Source organism: Phoxinus phoxinus (assembly GCF_949152265.1).
Source record: "Phoxinus phoxinus genome assembly, chromosome: 1".
NCBI classification, from domain to species: domain Eukaryota; kingdom Metazoa; phylum Chordata; class Actinopteri; order Cypriniformes; family Leuciscidae; genus Phoxinus; species Phoxinus phoxinus.
This window is the reverse complement of record NC_136876.1, coordinates 14443175-14465643: the sequence shown is the minus strand read 5'-3', so window position 1 is coordinate 14465643 and position 22469 is coordinate 14443175. Positions and strand designations below refer to the sequence as shown.

At 35.3% G+C, this 22469-nt stretch overlaps 1 protein-coding gene across 1 annotated transcript; it reads left to right on the top strand.

The window, feature by feature from the left end:
- LOC307002881 (immunoglobulin lambda-1 light chain-like) lies at positions 1-17941 on the top strand (the record flags this gene model as incomplete). Its single annotated transcript, XM_079620829.1, has 7 exons — positions 1-43; positions 121-438; positions 6905-7030; positions 7114-7438; positions 14356-14378; positions 16255-16329; positions 17409-17941. 7 exons carry the CDS (start codon positions 1-3, stop codon positions 17732-17734), a joined length of 1236 nt encoding a protein of 411 aa, XP_079476955.1. The 3' UTR covers positions 17735-17941.
- Between the last annotated feature and the right edge of the window lie 4528 nt (positions 17942-22469).

The following is a 22469-nucleotide window of genomic DNA, read 5'->3' as shown; positions in this document are numbered from 1 at the left end:
ATGCTGATCATTTTCTACTTCACTCTCCTCACTCTTCTGTCATGTAAGTTATTTCACTACAAACATGTTGTTCTCTCAGGTTTGTTGATGAAATTAATTGTATTGATTATAATTTTTTAGGTGTCAGATCTGCGAAAGTGGTCACACAGAAACCCTCTGTGCTGACAGAACAAAAAGGCAAATCTGTGACTCTGGATTGTAACATTGAAAGGCACGAGAATTATGTCGGCTGGTATAAACAGAATCCAAATGCAGCTCCTCAGTTTGTGTTGAGATACTATTATTCACTCAGCTCTCCTGACCAATATGGTGATGGTTTTACATCCAGCCGCTTCACATCTAGAACTCAGTCAAATATTGACTATAGTCTGATCATCAGTAATGTGGATGTTGGTGATTCTGCAGTGTATTACTGTGGCACATGGGACAGCTCTGCTAGTGAGTCCGTATCACAGTGATTCACAGCATGACAAAAACCTCCTCACTGCTCACATTCACTTCTGCTTCTAGACAACAGATGATAAGAGCGATACTTCACTTCTCAGATTCACAATGATTAAAACTAAAACTTTACTATTCTGTCCTGTAACTAATTATCTTCTCAGATTCGGATGAATTACAAACTAATTACAAATGTTGAGAAAATTCTGAATTATTGTTTTTACGGTTCTGTCCTGTTAGAGAGAAAAAAGACCTTTAGAGATGTACTTTTATATAACAGGATAGTAGTAAATGTGCTGTTTTCTTCTGAAGCTACAGCAGTTTCTCATCTCTGGTCCTCAGGTGTAAAGACGCACTTTCTTGAAGTGACCACAGTATGTTCCCTTCACTAACATACAAACGGCATCTCCGTCCCAAAGTGAATTCACTCAGTGTTCACAACAGATTACTCTCATCTTTGGCTACAAATAATCATACAATCTCATCTACAAATGAACAATAATAACAAAGCAAAGAATGAATGACAGCAATTGGTGAAAAAGAAGACACACAAACACTTTATCTCGAGTCTTAAAGCTGGAAATTCCTCATGTTGACCAAAACTGCGTAAAAACTGCTGCTTATGAACTTGTTTCTTGACATCACGACACTGAATCACTTGAAGAGCTTTAATGAAGAGAGTTGTGGTTGACTTGAACACAGCATTGCTTTGGATGTTCGACAAGTTCCATCGCAACATGTCATAAAATATTTTCTTTTTTCTTTTCTTTGTATCTTTATGTCCAGTTAAAAAAGACAGTGTGAATGTTAAGCGAATCAGGACTACACTCAAAAAAATAAATTGTTGAATGAACATGATTTAATCGTAGCACCCATTATACTTTAATTTTTGGTTTTGGTTCTGCAATTAAAGATATTTGGCAATGCATTTGTTTGCATTTTCTTAGACATGCATGACTCTCTCTCAGGATACACTGTTAGCCCTTACTGTAGAAAAAGCCCAAATTCTTACAATATCATACCATTTTCCATTAAAACAGTAATATACTGTAATATACCTACAGGAATATACTGTGAATTAACAGCGCTCAAAGTCGACACTCAGAGGCTGTTTTCCCAATCACACCCTATACCCTCATTCACTATTCCCTACATTAGTTCACTAATATAGTCCACTTGACAGAGTGAATGAAAAAAAGTGAGTGAATTGAGACACTGATGAACACCTGATAAGCAGAATCACTGAAGGACAGAGAAACAAGAACAGAAAAAAGAGAAACACAAGAACTACAACTGACTTCCAGCCACACTGAGTGTGAAACCAGTTTAACATTATTTATTTCATACATGTACAAAAGTTATTGTTGAGAATGAACAGGGATTTAGTTAATAATAAAGTTTTTTGTCACCATGATGGAGATCAGTATTTGCTTTAGTTGGTCTCTTGTACCTTGACTTAAAACATCTCTTCCATCTTTCTCCCTCTGGCTGCTGTGACAGTGAGTTTATAAAGCACATTTGTTACAGCAAGAAGAAGTCAAGAGGAAGTTGATCAGGTGGTTTTGGTTTTGTGATGATAATATAATCATCCACGAGTGAGTTTTTGCTATTTTTGTAAATGAGATATGAATTTGTGGGTTTAATACAATATATTTGAAAATCTATAACATGAAATCAAGCAATCTTTCCTTAATCAGGTCAACTGAAGAATATTGTTATCATATAGTGCATTAAAATTGTATTAACTCCTGCTTGACTCAGGCACAGACAAACATCTAAAATCATCATATGAATCTCAACAATAGTGACGATCAAAAGTTTCATGTTGCTATGCATGCTGGGTACCAGGACAGTATAAAACTCCCAGCATGCTCTGCTGCATGAATAATAATTAAAAAAAAATATTCCCACCATTGTTGAGATGCATGTTCTAATTTGTGATATCTCTGTGTTTCTATTTTACAGCGTAACTCTGTTGTTTTTGGTTATGCTTGTGTTATAAATAAATTAGTCGTCGTTGTGGTTTCACATTGATGGTATCGTAACACTTTTTGCTTTACAATTAAACTCTGAATGAGTGAGAATTAACTTCTTAGTGAATGGACAGGCTATACAATGATTTTGCCATGATAGTGAATATAATCGCAGTCATTCACAAACTGTGTGTGTGTGGACAAGTGCGACTTGCAAAAACACAGCTCAAACAGAGAGAGAAAATTAATGTTTTAGCATCAGCAACCCAACTAAAGTAGACACTGATCTCTATAATGGTAACATTTTAAATTAAACATCTCAATAACAACTTCTGTAGATGTATGACAGAAATAAAGTCATACTGGTTAATAATATGTGTAATAATGTGACATGGCTGGATTCAGTTGTAGTTCTTGTGTTTCTCTTTACTTCAGTGATTCTGCTTGTTAACAGCAGGTGTTCATCATTAATGCCCAACAATCACTTACATATTCACTTAATTATCTCACTGCAACTCTTTTTACTCTTTGTAGTGTGGATTTTCCTGTGGGGTTGAAAGGGTTAACAGTGTAAGATAAAAAGACACACCCACGAAAAGTATTTTAACAGTAATAAACTGTAAGTTATAAAACAGGTTTATACTGGCAACACTGTTGCCAGTAGTTTACTGTAAAATGTCGTTTTTTGGGTCACCATTGTGCTGAAGAGTAGAGCCTGTGCTTCAGTCCAGCAGAAGATCTAGAAACATCGATGATACGCTGCATGTTGCTTTATTTAACAGGCGGTGACTGTGTAGTTGCTGGTCCAGTGGAAATCTTTTTTAGTGGTTTCTAAGGAAAGTTTGTAATACTCTTTGCTCACATTATTAATGCATTACACATATTAGCTAATACATTTAAATGACAGTTGGTCACTTTAAGGCAGTCGGTTTCTGCAAGTGAAATTAGTTTTAACTCGAGTTTTAATTTAGTGCATTTTACAGTAACAAACTGTTTATTACAGTAAAATACTGTAGATTACAGTAAAGACCTGTACAATTAACAGTAAATTACTGGCAACAGTGTTGCCAGTATTTTACTGTAAAAAAAACCCGGTAAGGTCTAACAGTGTACACCTGCACAATATGTGCCTCATAATTTCAGCTTTATGTAAATCATGATGTTCCTCTGAGCTCTTTCAGAACTGAAACACACAAACTTAGTCTAAGAAGTCACCAGCTGCACAGATCACAGAGAAATATACTTCATATACACAAAACCACATAGTAATTAACATGATTTTGTGATATCTAATCAATGCTTTTATTTTGCATCACATTTCTTACTCATTTATAACTTTTACTGCATAATATCAAACATATATTTCCTATAATTGACGATCAGGGAACATACATTGAAAAATAACGACTGCTTGGATAATTTATAATAAATACTGCAATATTTCATAAAAAATAAGAACTGTCCATTTTGATTTCATGGTGACTTTAACATTTGGAAATCTGATCAAATAGTAAGGAATGGTTATGTGGAATGACAGAAGAGAGAAAGACAAAACTGCAGTCAAGAGCATTTCATTATGAAGCACATATAGTTTCTTCTGCTGATTTTGATTAATGCAGATTATCCATACAGACAGTGTATATACTGGATAATGCAGCAATACAAGTATATTGAGATTTTAAAAGGAGTGCATATTGCATGATTTAACGAACATAAATGTGACAATATTATTTGCTGCTAATATGACTGCACTGTTAGACCTTACCGGGTTTTTTTACAGTAAAATACTGGCAACACTGTTGCCAGTAATTTACTGTTATTTGTACAGTTATTTACTGTATTATACAGTTTGTTACTGTAAAATGCACTAAATTAAAATTTGACTTAAAACTAATTTCACTTGCAGAAACCGACTGCCTTAAATTGACCAACTGTAATTTAAATGTGTAAAACTAAAATGTGTAATGCATTAATAATGTGAGAAAAGAGTTAAGAACTTCCATTAGAAACCATTAAAAAACTTAAGTACATAAAAAGATTTCCACTGAACCAGCAATTACATTCTGTTAAATAAAGCAACATGCAGCGTATCATCGATGTTTCTAGATCTTCTGCTGGACTGAAGCACAGGCTCTACTCTTCAGCACAATGGTGACCCAAAAAACAAAATTTTACAGTAAACTACTGGCAACCGTGTTGCCAGTATAAACCTGTTATATAACTTACAGTTTATTACTGTTAAAATACATTTTGTGGGTGTGTCTTTTGATCTTACACTGTTAACCCTTTCAACCCCACAGGAACATCCGCACTACAAAGAGTAAAAAGTAACATTGACGCAGTGTTGTGTGAGATAATTAAGATCATTAAGTGAATATGTAAGTGATTGTTGAGCATTAGTGATGAACACCTGCTGTTAACAAGCAGAATCACTGAAGGAAAGAGGAACACAAGAACAGAAAATAGAGAAACACAAGAACTACGACTGACTTCCAGCCATAACACATTATTGCACGTATTATTAACCAGTTTAACTTTATTTCTGTCATATATCTACAGAAGTAGTTATTGAGATGTTTAATTGAAAATGTTTGATTTGAAGTTACCATTATAGAGATCAGTGTTTGCTTTAGTTGGGTCGCTGATGCTAACACATTATTTATTCTCTTGCTGCTTGAGCTGTGTTTTTGTAAGTCACACTTGTGCACACACACAGTTTGTGAATGATTGTGGTTTTATTCACTATCATGACAAAATCATTATGTGGCCTGTCCATTCACTAAGAAGTTAGTTCTCACTCATTCAGAGTTTAATTCTCAATTAAAAGTGTTACGTTACCACCACTGTGAAACAACAGCAACAATGAATAATTTATTTGTAACACATGCATAACCAAAAATAAAAGTGCTACACTGTCTTGTAGAAACACAGAAATATCACAAATTAGAACATGCATCTCTACAATGGTAGGAATATATATATATTTTTATTATTATTCATGCAGCAGAGCATGCTGGGAGTTTTATACTATCCTGGTACCCAGCATGCATTGCGAAATGAAACTTTTGATCATCACCATTGTTGAGATTCATATGATGATTGTTGATGTCTGTTTGTGTCAGAGTCCAGCAGGAGTTAATACAATTTTAATCCACTATATGATTTCAAAAATTTTCAGTTGACCTGATTTCAGAAATATTGCTGTATTTCATGTTGTAGATTATCAGATATATAATATAAAACCAAAAAATTCACAGCTTACATATATTAAAAAGTAATAAATCATGTATGATTTTGAAATCACAAAACCAAAAACTCCTGATCACCTTCCCCTTGACTTTTTTTGCTGTAACAAATGTGCTTTATAACCGCACTGTTACAGCAGCCGAAGAGAGATGAATGAACGAAGTCTTTGAGTTAAGGTACAAGAGACCAACTAAAGCAAATACGGATCTCCATCATGGTGACAACAAACTTTATTATTAACTAAATCCCTGTTCATTCTCAACAAGAACTTGAAATAAATAATGTTAAACTGGTTTCACACTCAGTGTGGCTGGAAGTCAGTTGTAGTTCTTGTGTTTCTCTTTTTTCTGTTCTTGTTTCTCTGTCCTTCAGTGATTCTGCTTATCAGGTGTTCATCAGTGTCTCAATTCACTCACTTCTTTACATTCACTCTGTCAAGTGGACTATATTAGTGAACTAATGTAGGGAATAGTGAATGAGGGTATAGAGTGTGATTGGGAACACAGCCTCTGAGTGTCGACTTTGAGTGCTGTTAATTCACAGTATATTCCTGTAGGTATATTACAGTATATTACTGTTTTAATGGAAAATGGTATAATATTGTAAGAATGTGGGGTTTTTCTACAGTAAAGGGCTAACAGTGTGGTGAATAATATTTGACAAGTTGTTTTAACTATTAGGTTTAGCTATTCACTTTACATGTGTTTTATTCTGTCCTTTAGGTCGAAGCTCCTTCATAATAACTCACATTTGTAGCTGGATGTAAATTGTGTGTTTTCTCTGTTTTCACTCATGATGGAGAGACACAGACGAGTTTTACTGACCTGCAGGTTCTCACGAGACAAACCGCAATCATAAACTATATATTTTCATGAATACTTACCTGAACAAATATTCAGTCAAATAAAAACTGGAACAGGTCTTCTAAATGAATGACATTCTTGTCTTGAAATCCTGTGCTGAGTTTAAATGATTCAGTGAACAAATTTAATTTTAATATTCAGCAGTATCCTTTGAAACTATAAATGAGATGCTTTGAATATTCTTTATATTTTTGTGCAATTTAAATTTTAGTATCAGTCTATAGATTTGATTTCATACATCACCTCTTAGAGAAATTCATCATTTCACAGGAATGGAGGAAACATTAGGATTTTTTTCCCCCATATGTGAAGTAACTGAGATATTAAAGCAGTGTCTAGATGAAATGATTGGCTGAACTCCAGTGATCGTCACTCTTTCAGAGTTTCTCTTCCTCATATATGAGTCTCTCCGTCTCTCTTATTCTCTTCATCTCTCCACTAAACTCAAACTCTTCACAGGGAAGATGCTGATCATTTTCTACTTCACTCTCCTCACTCTTCTGTCATGTAAGTTATTTCACTACAAACATGTTGTTCTCTCAGGGGTGTCAAAGTTGATGAAATTAATTGTATTGATTATAATTTTTCAGGTGTCAGATCTGCGAAAGTGGTCACACAGAAACCCTCTGTGCTGACAGAACAAAAAGGCAAATCTGTGACTATGGATTGTAACATTGAAAGGGCTGAGAGTTATTATATCGGCTGGTATAAACAGAATCCAAATGCAGCTCCTCAGTTTGTGTTGAGATTCTATCCTTCACACAGCTCTCCTGACCTTTATGGTGATGGTTTTACATCCAGCCGCTTCACATCTAGAGCTCAGTCAAATATTGACTATAGTCTGATCATCAGTAATGTGGATGTTGGTGATTCTGCAGTGTATTACTGTGGCACATATGACAGCTCTGCTACTGAGTACACTGTAAAAAATTGCGCTGTAAAATAACAGTAATCTACTGGCAGCTGTGGTTGCCAGCAAAGTACTGTGAATTTACAGGCCTCTACCGTTATTATACAGCTCTCCTTTTTACAGCATGTTACTGTAAAAATACAATGGAAGGTAACTTGTATCATTTGGGAAACCGATTGCTTCAAACAGTTCAAGTTTAAAAACGAGTATTTGAAACTGATAGTATTGTGAACTTCATTTGAGTCCACTGAAAATGAATATCTCTTAATATAATACTGCAAACATCTAATGTGTAATCGTGAATGAATTAAAAATATGACATTAACTAAAATCTTTGCAGTTAGCATTTAGCGAACAGTAGCACACATGTATGTGCTAAAGTATTTAGCAACGAGATTGTCACTGCATCAGCAACTACAGTTCCTGCGTTCAAATAAAGCAACGGGCAGCATAACATCAGTGTTACTCTGCTCATCTTTGACTGAAGCACAGGCTCTACTCTCCAGCACAATGGTGACCCACAAAACTCATTAATTAAACTAAAAGATCTCTCCTGTATCATCTTGTGCAAAACACATAAAACACTTCAGTTTAATATTTACTCTCTTTATCAGTTATTGACTTCGCAAAACTTTTTTCTATGAACTTTTACTAATATTTCAGTGAAATTAACTTATTTTGTATAGTAAATCTGACTTAAATTTTACAGAATATTGCTGTTTTTCCTTGATTTTACGGTAATTTACTGGCAGCTGTGGTTGCCAGTAAAATGCTGTTTTTCTACAGTTTTATGCCGTAAATTAATTTACAGTTGATTACCGTTAAATTACACTTCACTCTGTTTTTTTTTATTTGACACATTTAACCCTTTAAACCCCACTGCAAAATCTTCAGTTTTAAATGAACACTTGTATGTCCACACTACAGGGTGTTGGAGTATCACTGAAGCAGTGTTGAAGTTAATTATATAATTCAGTGATTAATTAACTGATGATTGAGCATTAGTGATGAACACCTGACAAGGACAGAGAAACAACAAGAAGATAAAAAAGTGAAACACAAGAACTACAACTTACTTCAGCCACAGAACACATGAAATCTCTGAAGATCTCAGCAGAGAAGGATTAAACAACTCTAAAAAATAGCATTACCAGCTTCACTTATTATTAACCAGATTGACTTAATTCATTTTTTCATACGTCTACTGAAATTCCTATTGAGAATTAACAGGTTTAGATGTTGTTTTGTTTCATTTGACATTACCATTATGGAGATCAGTGTTTGCTTTAGTTGGGCTCCTGACCCTTGACTTTAACATTAGTTTTATTTGGCTGCTTTAACTGTGTATGTATAAGACACATTTGCTGTGGCAGAAGCAAAGCCAACCAAACTGAGATCAGGTGTTGCTGGTTATGTTTTGAATATTATGTCATCACATAATGTTCGTCTCTCTGATCTCAATCAGTTTCTAATTACTTATCAAAAATGTGTCTTTTAACACAGTTTAATTTAATATTACTACACTGTGAAACTAACGCAAAAGACCAAGCAGTGCTATGCAATCGGTTGTGAAGGATTTTTAAACTCATAATTCATAAAAAAAATGTTGAACTATGGTTTCAGTTAGACAAACACAGACATCAAGAATCAGCCAATGAATCTCAACAATGGTGACAATCAACAAAAAAGATAACATAAAATCTGAACATCACAGAATACGCTACTAAAAGTCAATACAAAACCAACAGCAAAAATAAAAGCAAAAAGTACAAATTAAAGAAAATAACCAGACAATTCAGCTGCATAATTTATTCATGCTGCAATGCATGCTGGGAGTGGTGGCTGATTTTTTTGTACTATGCTGGTACCCAACATGCATTGCAGCATAAAACTTCTGATTGTCACCATTGTTGAGATTCATACTCCGATTATTGATGTCTGTGTGTGTGTCTGGCTGATCTGAAAATTCATAAATGTTCTTAGTATAAACTTTTTAAAATCCGTCATATTTTCTAAATGGCAAATTTCAGAAAAATATCATTCTGTAAAATCACAATAACACCAAAATCAAAAATATAAAACATCAATAATATTATTAGACAACAAATGAGATCAGTGAATTGGGCCACTATATGATGATTGAGACCATTATCAAACAGCCATAGTCATATGATACTGTGTTCTTTCAGCTTTTTCGCCATAGCAAATGTATTTTTAAGACACAGCTATCGCAGCCAAAGAAAAACTAATGTTCAAAGGTCAAGAGCCCAACTAAAGCAAACACTGATCACCATCATGGTAACATCAAATGAAAATAAAATGACATTAAACCTCTGCCACCTTTCAATAAGTCCTTCTGTAGATGTAAATAAAGTCAGGTTAGTAATAAGTGAATCTGGTAATGCTTTTTGTGGAGTTGTTTAATCCTCCTCTGCTAAGATCTTTTGCTAAGATTTTTCTGTTCCTCTTGTTCTGATAGAGGAGTGATTCTGATAGTTAACAGCAGGTGTTCCTCAGTGTCTCAATTAACTTTGAAAATTAACTGAATTAACTATGAAATTATTCACTCAGTCAAGTGGACTGTATTAGTGAACTAGGCAATAGTGAATGAGGGTATAGGGTGTGATTTTGGAACACAGCCTCTTAGTGTCGACTTTGAGCGCTGTTAATTCACAGTATATTCCTGTAGGCTAGTTTCTCGAAAACGACAAATATCACCCAGAAGGCATTTTTTTACGGCATATTACTGTTTTAATGAAAAACAGTATGTTACTGTAAAATTTTGCCATTTTTTTACAGTGTACGTATCACAGTGATTCACAGCATGACAAAAACCTCCTCACTGCTCACATTCACTTCTGCTTCTAGACAACAGATGATATGATCACTACTTCACTTCACAGATTCACAATGATTAAAACTAAAACTTTACTATTCTGTCCTGTAACTAATTATTTTCTCAGATTCTGATGAACTACAAACTAATTACAAATGTTAAGAAAATTCTGAATTTTCACGGTTCTGTCCTGTTTTCCAGGTCTTCTCTCATCTCTGGTCCTCAGGTGTAAAGACACACTTTCTTGAAGTGACCACAGCATGTTCCCTTCACTAACAGACTTACAGTATTTGAGGGATTCAGTTGTTCACTTTCATTTGAAACGCCCCGACAAACGGCATCTCCGTCCCAAAGTGAATTCACTCAGTGTTCACAACAGATTACTCTCATCTTTGGCTACAAATAATCATGCAATCTCATCTACAAATAAACAAAAATAAAAAGCAAAGAATGAATGACAGCAATTGGCGAAAAAGAAGACACACAAACACTTTATCTCGAGTCTTAAAGCTGGAAATTCCTCATGTATAAAAACCGTCATAAAAACTGCTGCTTATGAACTTGTTTCTTGACATCACGACACTGAATCACTTGAAGAGCTTTAATGAAGAGAGTTGTGGTTGACTTGAACACATTGCTTTGGATGTTCGACAAGTTCCATCGCAACATGTCATAAAATATTTTCTTTTTTCTTTTCTTTGTATCTTTATGTCCAGTTAAAAAAAGACAGTGTGAATGTTAAGCGAATCAGGACTACACTCAAAAAAATTAATTGTTGAATGAACATGATTTAATCGTAGCGCCCATTATACTTTAATTTTTGGTTTTGGTTCTGCAATTAAAGATATTTGGCAATGCATTTGTTTGCATTTTCTTTCATAGACATGCATGACTCTCTCTCAGGATACACCTGCACAATGTGCCTCATAATTTCAGCTTTATGTAAATCATGATGTTCCTCTGAGCTCTTTCAGAACTGAAACACACAAACTTAGTCTAAGAAGTCACCAGCTGCACAGATCACACACTGTTAGCCCTTACTGTAGAAAAAGCCCACATTCTTACAATATCATACCATTTTCCATTAAAACAGTAATATACAGGAATATACCTACAGGAATATACTGTGAATTAACAGCGCTCAAAGTCGACACTCAGAGGCTGTTTTCCCAATCACACCCTATACCCTCATTCACTATTCCCTACATTAGTTCACTAATATAGTCCACTTGACAGAGTGAATGTAAAGAAGTGAGTGAATTGAGACACTGATGAACACCTGATAAGCAGAATCACTGAAGGACAGAGAAACAAGAACAGAAAAAAGAGAAACACAAGAACTACAACTGACTTCCAGCCACACTGAGTGTGAAACCAGTTTAACATTATTTATTTCAAGTTATTGTTGAGAATGAACAGGGATTTAGTTAATAATAAAGTTTGATGTCACCATGATGGAGATCAGTATTTGCTTTAGTTGGTCTCTTGTACCTTAACTCAAAGACTTCGTTCATTCATCTCTCTTCGGCTGCTGTAACAGTGAGTGTATAAAGCACATTTGTTACAGCAAGAAAAGTCAAGGGGAAGTTAATCAGGAGTTTTTGATTTTGTGATTTCAAAATCATACATGATTTATTAATTCTGATATATTTGAGCTGTGAATTTCCGGTTAATACCATATATCTGATAATCTACAACATGAAATACAGCAATATTTCTGAAATCAGGTCAACTGAATTTTTTTTAAATCATATAGTGCATTAAAATTGTATTAATTCCTGCTTGACTCTGACACACACAGACATCAACAATCATCATATGAATCTCAACAATGGTGATGATCAAAAGTTTCATGTCGCAATGCATGCTGGGTACCAGGATAGTATAAAACTCCCAGCATGCTCTGCTGCATGAATAATAATTAAAAATATATATATATTCCTACCATTGTTGAGATGCATGTTCTAATTTGTGATATTTCTGTTTTTCTACAAGACAGTATAGCTCTTTTATTTTTGGTTATGCATGTGTTACAAATAAATTAGTCATTATTGCTGTAGTTTCACAGTGGTGGTAACGTAACACTTTTGATTGAGAATTAACTCTGAATGAGTGAGAACTAACTTCTTAGTGAATGGACAGGCCACATAATGCTTTTGTCATGATAGTGAATATAACCACAATCATTCACGAACTGTGTGTGTGCACAAGTGTGACTTGCAAAAACACAGCTCAAGCAGCAAGAGAATAAATAATGTGTTGGCATCAGCGACCCAACTAAAGCAAACACTGATCTCTATAATGGTAACTTCAAATCAAACATTTTCAATTAAACATCTCAATAACTACTTCTGTAGATGGATGACATAAATAAAGTCAAACTGGTTAATAATAAGTGTAATAATGTGTTATGGCTGGAAGTCAGTTGTAGTTCTTGTGTTTCTCTATTTTCTGTTCTTGTGTTCCTCTTTCCTTCAGTGATTCTGCTTGTTAACAGCAGGTGTTCATCACTAATGCTCAACAATCACTTACATATTCACTTAATTATCTCACTGCGTCAATGTTACTTTTTACTCTTCCTGTAGGGTTGAAAGGGTTAACAGTGTAAGATAAAAAGACACACCCACAAAATGTATTTTAACAGTAATAAACTGTAAGTAATAAAACAGGTTTATACTGGCAACACTGTTGCCAGTAGTTTACTGTAAAATTTTGTTTTTTGGGTCACCATTGTGCTGAAGAGTAGAGCCTGTGCTTCAGTCCAGGAGAAGATCTAGACACATCGATGATACGCTGCATGTTGCTTTATTTAACAGAATGTAATTGTTGGTTCAGTGGAAATCTTTTTATGTACTTAAGTTTTTTAATGGTTTCTAATGTAAGTTCTTAACTTTTTTTCACATTATTAATGCATTACACATTTTAGTTAATACATTTAAATGACAGTTGGTCAATTTAAGGCAGTCGGTTTCTGCAAGTGAAATTAGTTTTAAGTCAAATTTAATTTAGTGCATTTTACAGTAACAAACTGTATAATACAGTAAATAACTGTACAAATAACAGTAAATTACTGGCAACAGTGTTTCTGAGTTTGTCACATCGATTGAGAAAAACTTTAACACGTTTTCCTCAGTGATGAAGTGAGAAGCTAATTTATAATAGACAATAAATATAATTTAGAATAGACAATCGTGTCTATTGGCAGATGTGTCAGATGTGGGCGTGTCTATTGTCAGATGTGGGCGTGTCTATTGTCAGATGTGGGCGTGTCTTTCAGTGGCTCCTCCCTCTCAGAGATCTTGACTGTCTTAAAGTTTCTCTCTCTGATCCTCTCAGCATTATTCCACAGCACTGCTCATCTTTACACGTCACACGGACCAAATCACAAGATGATCACAATAATCTGTGCTTTCTTTACTCTTCTGGCATGTAAGTTTTCATGTAAAGGTTGTGTTTATTCTGCAGGTGTCAGTGGAGTGACTGTAGTGACTCAGAGTCCATTAATCTCAGTCAATAAAGGAGAAACGGCTAAACTGGACTGTAATCTGGGGACAGTTACTAATTCTGAAGCTAGATGGTACAAATAGACTCCAGGAGGAGTTCCTCATTATGTGTTAGTGTTTTATCATGGCTGGAGCTCTCCATCATATGGATCTGGTTTCTCTGCTCCTAAATTCACATCAACACATTCATCTAAATCAGATTATAGTCTGATCATCAGTAATGTGGATGTTGGTGATTCTGCAGTGTATTACTGTAACACATGGGACGGCTCTGTTAATGAGTACGTATCACAGTGATTCACAGCATGACAAAAACCTCCTCACTCACATTCACTTCTGCTTCTAGACAACAGATATATGATCACTACTTCACTTCTCAGATTCATGATGAATTACAAATGAATCACGGATGCTGAGAATATTCTCCAATTTCTTTATTCTGCCCTGTAAGTAATTGTTTAGAGAAATGTTTTTATATAAAAAAAATAAAAATAATAATAATAATAATAATAATAAAAATCATGACAGGATAGTGTTAAATGTGCTTCTGAAGCTACAGCAGTTTCTCATCTCTGGTCCTCAGGTGTAAAGACACACTTTCTCGAAGTGACCACAGCATGTTCCCTTCACTAACAGACTTACAGTATTTGATGGATTCAGTTGTTCACTTTCGTTTGAAACGCCCCGACAAACAGCATCTCCGTCCCAAAGTGAATTCACTCAGTGTGAACAACAGATTACTCTCATATTTGGCTACAAATAATCATGCAATCTCATCTACAAATGAACAATAATAACAAAGCAAAGAATGAATGTCAGCAATTGGCGTAAAAGAAGACACACAAACACTTTATCTCGTGTCTTAAAGCTGGAAATTCCTCATGTTGACCAAAACTGCGTAAAAACTGCTGCTTATGATCTTGTTTCTTGACATCACGACACTGAATCACTTGAAGAGCTTTAATGAAGAGAGTTGTGGTTGACTTGAACACAACATTGCTTTGGATGTCGCAACATAAAATATTTATTTTTATTTTCTTTGTATCTAGGTCCAGTGTTAAAAATGACAGTGTGAATGAATGCTAAGCGAATCAGGACTTTGTATTGTTTTCTTTTTTTGGTCCGGACCAAAAGAACCAGGAGAACCGAAGTACAAGTGTGAACACACTGAGACAACAGCAGGATTCACTCACTGACACCTCAGAATAACAACAGCCGTATGAGATTGTGTTTCAAAGCACTTTAATGATAACTCGTCACTCGAACAACAAACAGGCTGGAGACGTTATGGTTTTCAACACAACGCAGCAAGATTTATTTTCCTCTGCCTTTTTAATATTGGTGCATACGGGTAGCCTATATTTACGGAAGTCACGCAGAACCTCTTTTTCAAGCTACCCATGAGCATAGTTAACTACTTAACTACTACATTAACTACTTAAATAAATATTTTGTTGGGTTGTTCTTGAAACAAAAATAATAATTCCTTTGGAAATCACATTTCCAAATTACACCCATCTTAAAGATAACAACATCAACCAATACGTTTTTCCAACAAAACCTTTAACGTTACAATTTTCTTTTCTTTTCTTTTTTTCTCACAACACAAAGTCTTCCAAGTGTTTGGGCTTTTGATCAGTCCTTTGGGACCTGCAGACCTCTGGGATTGAACTCAGGGTCTTGCTTTCAACACTCCGGCTGGTCCTGAGAGCCCAAACCCGCTGGCTCTGTCACAGTGTCTCCACAAACAGAGTCAGTCCCGCTACACACTGATGTGTCCAAGGAAACATCCCGACCCTGAACTCTCCACCGCCTGAGAGAGAATTTGATCCACGTGTCTACGCACTACTTTGCCAGCTCGAGCATGACCGGGTACGAGAGAGCACCCGTCACCTTGGCAATGATCCCAGAAATCCACTTGGGTCCATAACTATCAAATCAGCTTCACCAACGTGACAACTCCTAACTTGCCATTTGTTGTCATGAAACTGCTTTTGTTTTGTTCGTCTCGTAACTTCTGTTGCAAGTCTGGATGCAATGGATCAATGGATCAATGGATCAATGGATCAATGGATCAATGAATCAATGAATCAATGAATCAATGGATCAATGGATCAATGAATCAATGGATCAATGGATCAATGGATCAATGAATCAATGGATCAATGGATCAATGGATCAATGAATCAATGGATCAATGGATCAATGGATCAATGGATGCAAAGGATCAAGAGTGGAATGCAGTTTACGTCCCAACAGCATCTCTGCAGGACTTATTCCTGTGGTGGACTGTGTGTGATCCTGTAGCTGAACACACGGGCCACTTTGGTCAAATACAGCAAATATGAAGAATAAAACAGCAACATAAATGTGTTTGTGTTTGAATCTGATCCATTTCTCCATGAAATAAATGTGTAAAGGACACAGTCCGCTGAGGTTGAGTGAGTGTTTCACTTCTGTTTGTGTCTCTTCACAGACTGAGGAGGTTTTTGTACGACTGATCATATGAAATGTGTCACTGTGGTATTCGGACAAGGAACAAAACTCATTGTGACTGGTAAGTGATCTTTACACTGTATTTTAATTTTTTTTAAAAATCTTTTCACTGTATTAAATATAGCCTAAACTTCATTATAGATATATAAATTCATTATTGTAGTGAATAGTTAAATGTGTGAATTCAGTCAGAGAAAGTTTTATCAAGCGCCTAACTTTCATCTGTGCTTTTATCTGGTTGTGTTTTTTATTCAATTAATAATTAATATTATTATTATAGAACAGACTTATTCATGTTGTGATTTAAGGTCAAGCATCTACTTTGTGTTTAATTTGATGTATTTTAAAAAATCCTCATTTAACTAATTATGTTCAGTATCTGTGAAACAACACATGAGAAGTTGACCTGCGGTGTGTGACGTGCTGTTTTACATCTAAAACTGTTTTGCTGAATGTTTTTTTAAATAATTATTATACATGAAGCTTATGAACTATATTATTCAAATTGTACCTTTATGTCATGCTGTAGGACAGTTGAAAATGAGCTGTGAAGGCACAAAGATGATTAAAAATAGTAGAAAATATAGTATCAGCATCTAAAATACACACTGTGTGCCATATATAAATTCATGTACATTTCAACCCAAAATCTTGATGTAGAAAATAACAATCCAACAAACTACCCACACACATGCACTATTTTACTTTTGTGTTGCAAGTCAATAAAGACATTGAGATGCAGTTTTTAAACATAAATAATTATAATATTATTTATTAATTAAATATTTTGACATGTTGACATGGTGATGTGTGAAATTTTCAAAGTTGAAATGTAGTCAGAGTTCAATAAGTCATATGTGTGTCTGAGATGCAGATGTTTGTCCATGTTAATGGTGATTTGTGTTGATGCAGATGTTTGTCCATGTTAATGGTGATTTGTGTTGATGCAGATGTTTGTCCATGTTAATGGTGATTTGTGTTGATGCAGATGTTTGTCCATGTTAATGGTGATTTGTGTTGATGCAGATGTTTGTCCATGTTAATGGTGATTTGTGTTGATGCAGATGTTTGTCCATGTTAATGGTGATTTGTGTTGATGCAGATGTTTGTCCATGTTAATGGTGATTTGTGTTGATGCAGATGCAGATGTTGCTCCTCCTGTGCTGAACATCCTCCGCTCAACCAGAGAAGATCTGACCAGCTCCAGTAAAGTCACTCTGGTGTGTCTGATCAATCACATGTCTGTGGGTTTTGCTGATGTGCGCTGGCTTGTGAACGGGAACTCGGTTACTACAGGCGTCTTCACCGGCTCTGCTGAACAGCAGCCTGACCAGAAATTCAAGATGAGCAGTTATTTAACCATCGAGAGCTCAGAGTGGGACAAAGACCAAGATCTGACATGTGAAGCGATTATCGCCTCAAAGATCACCAGCACAAGCATCAAGAAATCTGAATGCAGCGACTAAACTCAGAGAATCTGATGTTGTTTGAGTGATTATGATAGCGAGGAATAATATCTTCTGTCATAGAGTAATAGAAATCATGAATATAGAATCTATTAAAAATAGTTCAAGAATGTAACTTAGTGCCTGAACTGTGTAATTTTCTGCAGACAATATTTTGGCTTTAATGATGATGTAAGATGATTTACAACCTGTTTAATAAACCGCATGTTGAACAAACAGTTTTCTTATTGATTTTGCAGAGAAATGAAGCAACCATTCAAAATGATTAAACTTCTTAAATGTTTTAAAGTCAGTATTCACTATACGATCAATGGAAGAATGCTAATAAAAGTAGGATCATTGTGTAAATACTAAAATAAACCATATATGAAACCTCAGATCTTCAGTGGAAAGAGCAAATTAAACTAGTGTTACTGCTAGTAAATATAATTTGTTTAGAGCACAGCAGAGATGAAAGTTGTCTGAATATAGAGACGATCACATGACTGATAATAGTCAAGTCAAGTCAAGTCATCTTTATTTATATAGCGCTTTTTACAATACAGATTGTATCAAAGCAGCTTCACAGTGATAACATGAAAATAATACAAAAAACAATTTCATCATCGTCCACCTTTAAGGCAGATCTATAATATTGTTGAATATTAAATGTCCCCAACTAAGCAAGCCATAAGGTAAGGCAACAGCGGCAAGGAACCAAAACTCCATCAGGTGACAGAAGGGAGAAAAAAACCTTGGGAGAACCCAGGCTCAGTCGGGGGCCAGTTCTCCTCTGGCCAATGAGTGAACAGTGTACACTCAAAAAAATAAATTGTTGAATGAACATGATTTAATCGTATCACCCATTATGCATCTAAGCAAGATTTGAATATTTTATTTGAACACAATATTGGTTTGTAAATTGAACATGATTGTAATATGTCAATGCAACTTCTTTGCAACTAATTGAATCAACATGTTTGTATTGTGTTAGACTAATCAAATGTATTCTCATTCACTCAAAGCACAGGAAAGCAGAATCACCAAAGGAGAAAATCGAATTTTTTAAGTCACCATTATGGAGATCAGTGTGTGTTTTAGTTGGGCTCTTCACCCTTAAATTATTAACTTTAAACTTTGTTTGGCTGCTGTACATAAGTTATAACAGCCAGATGAACAAATAGGAACGGTGATCTGATGGTGTTGGTTGTGTATTAACATAACCATTATTTCACAATCATTTAACCTGAATCACTGAACTCATATAGAGTCCAATTTATGAGTTAGGTTTATTTTATTAATTTGAGCTGCATAATATGTTTAGCCTTTTCAATGAAATTAAATAATCAAATCAATAAAAATAAAAAATATATATACACATTTTTTTTTCGGCACACACAGACATCAAGATTTAACGTATGAATCTCAGCAATGGTGAGAAACAAATCACCTCTGATCATAAGCTCATTATTTATTCATGCAGCAATGCATGATGGGAGCTATGAATAAGTTTTGATTGGTGCAACACAGAATGCACTGCAACATGCTTTATAAATGTCACCATAGTTGAGATTCATACACTGATTCTTGATGTCTGTGTGTGCCTAAAGAGAAATGTGTTTATGTATATATTTATTTTTATTGATTTGATCATTTTAATTTCATTGAAAAGGCTAAAACTATTATGCAGCTAAAATTAATAAATTAAACCTAACTCATAAATTGGACTCTATATGAGTTCAGTGATTCAGGTTAAATGATTGTGAAATAATGGTTATGTTAATACACAACCAACACCATCAGATCACCGTTCCTATTTGTTCATCTGGCTGTTATAACTTAAGTACAGCAGCCAAACAAAACTTAAAGTTAATAATTTAAGGGTGAAGAGCCCAACTAAAACACACACTGATCTCCATAATGGTAACTTAAAAATTAGATTTTCTCCTTTGGTGATTCTGCTTTCCTGTGCTTTGAGTGAATGAGAATACATTTGATTAGTCTAACACAATACAAACATGTTGATTCAATTAGTTGCAAAGAAGTTGCATTGACATATTACAATCATGTTCAATTTACAAACCAATATTGTGTTCAAATAAAATATTCAAATCTTGCTTAGATGCATAATGGGTGATACGATTAAATCATGTTCATTCAACAATTTATTTTTTTGAGTGTATAAAGTTCAGAATGAATCAGAGTATTTGTCCAGTTCCGGTTGGTTGAAGTCGGAGTGGAGAGGAGGAGAGACTGGTTGACACTTCAGGTCAGCGGCGTCGTCGTGTCCTGGCGCTGGTCCTTCATCAGATCTGGATACGGCCTGGTTCCGGTGGACAGCGGTAAACCTCGGGATAGACAGAGAGACTAATATTAGCGTAGACGCCATCCTTCTTATGATGTACCAAGTACATCAGGATTACGGGAAGTGTTCCCGGTCCCGGCTGTTCTAAACTATGCAGCCTAATTATAGAAGTCTATAATGTGTTATGTGTATGCTAGGCCGAAGAGATGTGTTTTTAGTCTAGATTTGAACTGACAGAGTGTGTCTGCTTCCCGGACAATGTTAGGAAGACTGTTCCAAAGTTTTGGTGCTAAGTAGGAAAAGGATCTACCGCCAGCAGTCGATTTTGATATTCTAGGTATTATTAACTGGCCGGAATTTTGAGATCGCAGTAGACGTGAAGGACTATAATGCGTTAAGAGCTCGCTCAAGTACTGCGGAGCTAAACCATTTAGTGCTTTGTAAGTGATCAGCAATATTTTAAAATTTATACGATGTTTAATAGGCAGCCAATGCAGTGTTGACAGAACGGGGCTAATATGGTCATACTTCCTGGTTCTAGTAAGAACTCGAGCTGCTGCGTTTTGAACTAGCTGTAGTTTGTTTATTAAGCGTGCAGGGCAACCACCCAGTAGAGCATTACAATAATCTAGCCTTGAGGTCATAAACGCATGAACTAATTGTTCTGCATTATTCATTGAGAGCATATGACGTAATTTAGATATATTTTTAAGATGGAAGAAAGCGGTTTTACAGATACTAGACACATGACTTTCAAATGAAAGATTGGTATCAAAGAGCACACCCAGGTTCCTAACCGACGACGAAGACTTAACAGAGCAGCCATCAAGTGTTAGACAGTATTCTATGTTATTACGTGTGGAAGTTTTTTGTCCAATAATTAGAATCTCTGTTTTTTCTGAATTTAGTAGTAGGAAATTACTAGTCATCCAATTTTTTATATCAGCTATGCATTCCGTTAATTTTGTGAATTGGTAGGTTTCGTTAGGTTTTGAAGAAATATAGAGCTGAGTATCGTCGGCATAACAGTGAAAGCTAATTCCATGTTTCCTAATGATATCTCCTAATGGTAGCATATACAGAGTGAACAGCAGCTGTCCTAGTACTGAGCCTTGTGGTACGCCATACTGAACTTGTGATTGATAAGACATCTCTTCATTTACTGCTACAAACTGATAACGGTCAGATAAGTATGATTTAAACCATGCTAGTGCAATTCCACTAATGCCAACATAATGTTCGAGCCTATTTAAAAGGATGTTGTGGTCAATGGTGTCAAATGCAGCACTAAGATCAAGTAATACTAATAGAGAGATACAACCACGATCGGATGATAAGAGCAAATCATTTGTGACTCTAACAAGAGCTGTTTCGGTATTATGGTACGGTCTAAATCCGGACTGAAAATCCTCGCAGATATAATTTCTTTCAAGAAAGGAACACAGTTGTGAGGATACTGCTTTTTCTAATATCTTTAATATTAGAATAAAGAGTGACTCAATGACAATGGCCTGCATTCATGTGATCCGACATCATGTGAATATGGATTTTAAAGTGATCTTCTAGCAGATGCAGTGAGCTGTGGAGATTTTCTTCAGGACAGGAAGTTGATTCTGACACACAGGAAACACCTGCTGTTATAATCAGCTCTATGTAAATCATCGGTTTCTCTGTGCTCATTTTATCTGTTCATTCAACCAGCCAAGAGCATCAACAGCAAATGATCAGGCAATCTTCATCTGTACATGAACAATAATAGAGAAGCAATAAAATGATTTTAATTAGTGGCAAAATGGGATCATTTTTTTTCCCACATACACACCAAAGCAAAATTCAGTGCTTCAAAAATATAGTATTTAGTGAAATTTGTGACTGTTTTTGGCTCTCACTGTTTCTAAGTTCCATATTTTGATTATTTCAGAACATCAGATGCTTTTTTGTAAAACAAACTTGCATTAATTATTTTAATAAGAAAATACTACTGTTATTCACCAATGCATTTCGGCACACATGCCTTCATGAGGGCTAATAGCTTGCACGTACACAAAGACTCATTTAAATACAAGAAACAAAAATAATCACATTTTCAAATAACCAATAAGAAAGTCAGAAGGCATACACCAATGGGCTTTATGCACAGCTGCACTACTTCCTGAACTTCAGGCAGCTACTTTGTTTCCTGTCTTCCATTATTGGACAAGCTGATTAATCCAGGTGTGTGTGACCAATAACAATAATCAGACACACCTGGATTAATCAGCTTGTCCAATAATGGCAGACAGGAAACAAAGGAGCTGCCTGAAGTTCAGGAAGTAGTGCCGCTGTGCATAAAGCCCATTACATAACATATCAGGTAAGCAGGCCAATACCCAGCAAACACATTTACGTTGTGGCAACGTCTCTGGCACGTTGTATTTCTGCTATGGCAACGTCGCTGTCTACGTGCTCGCA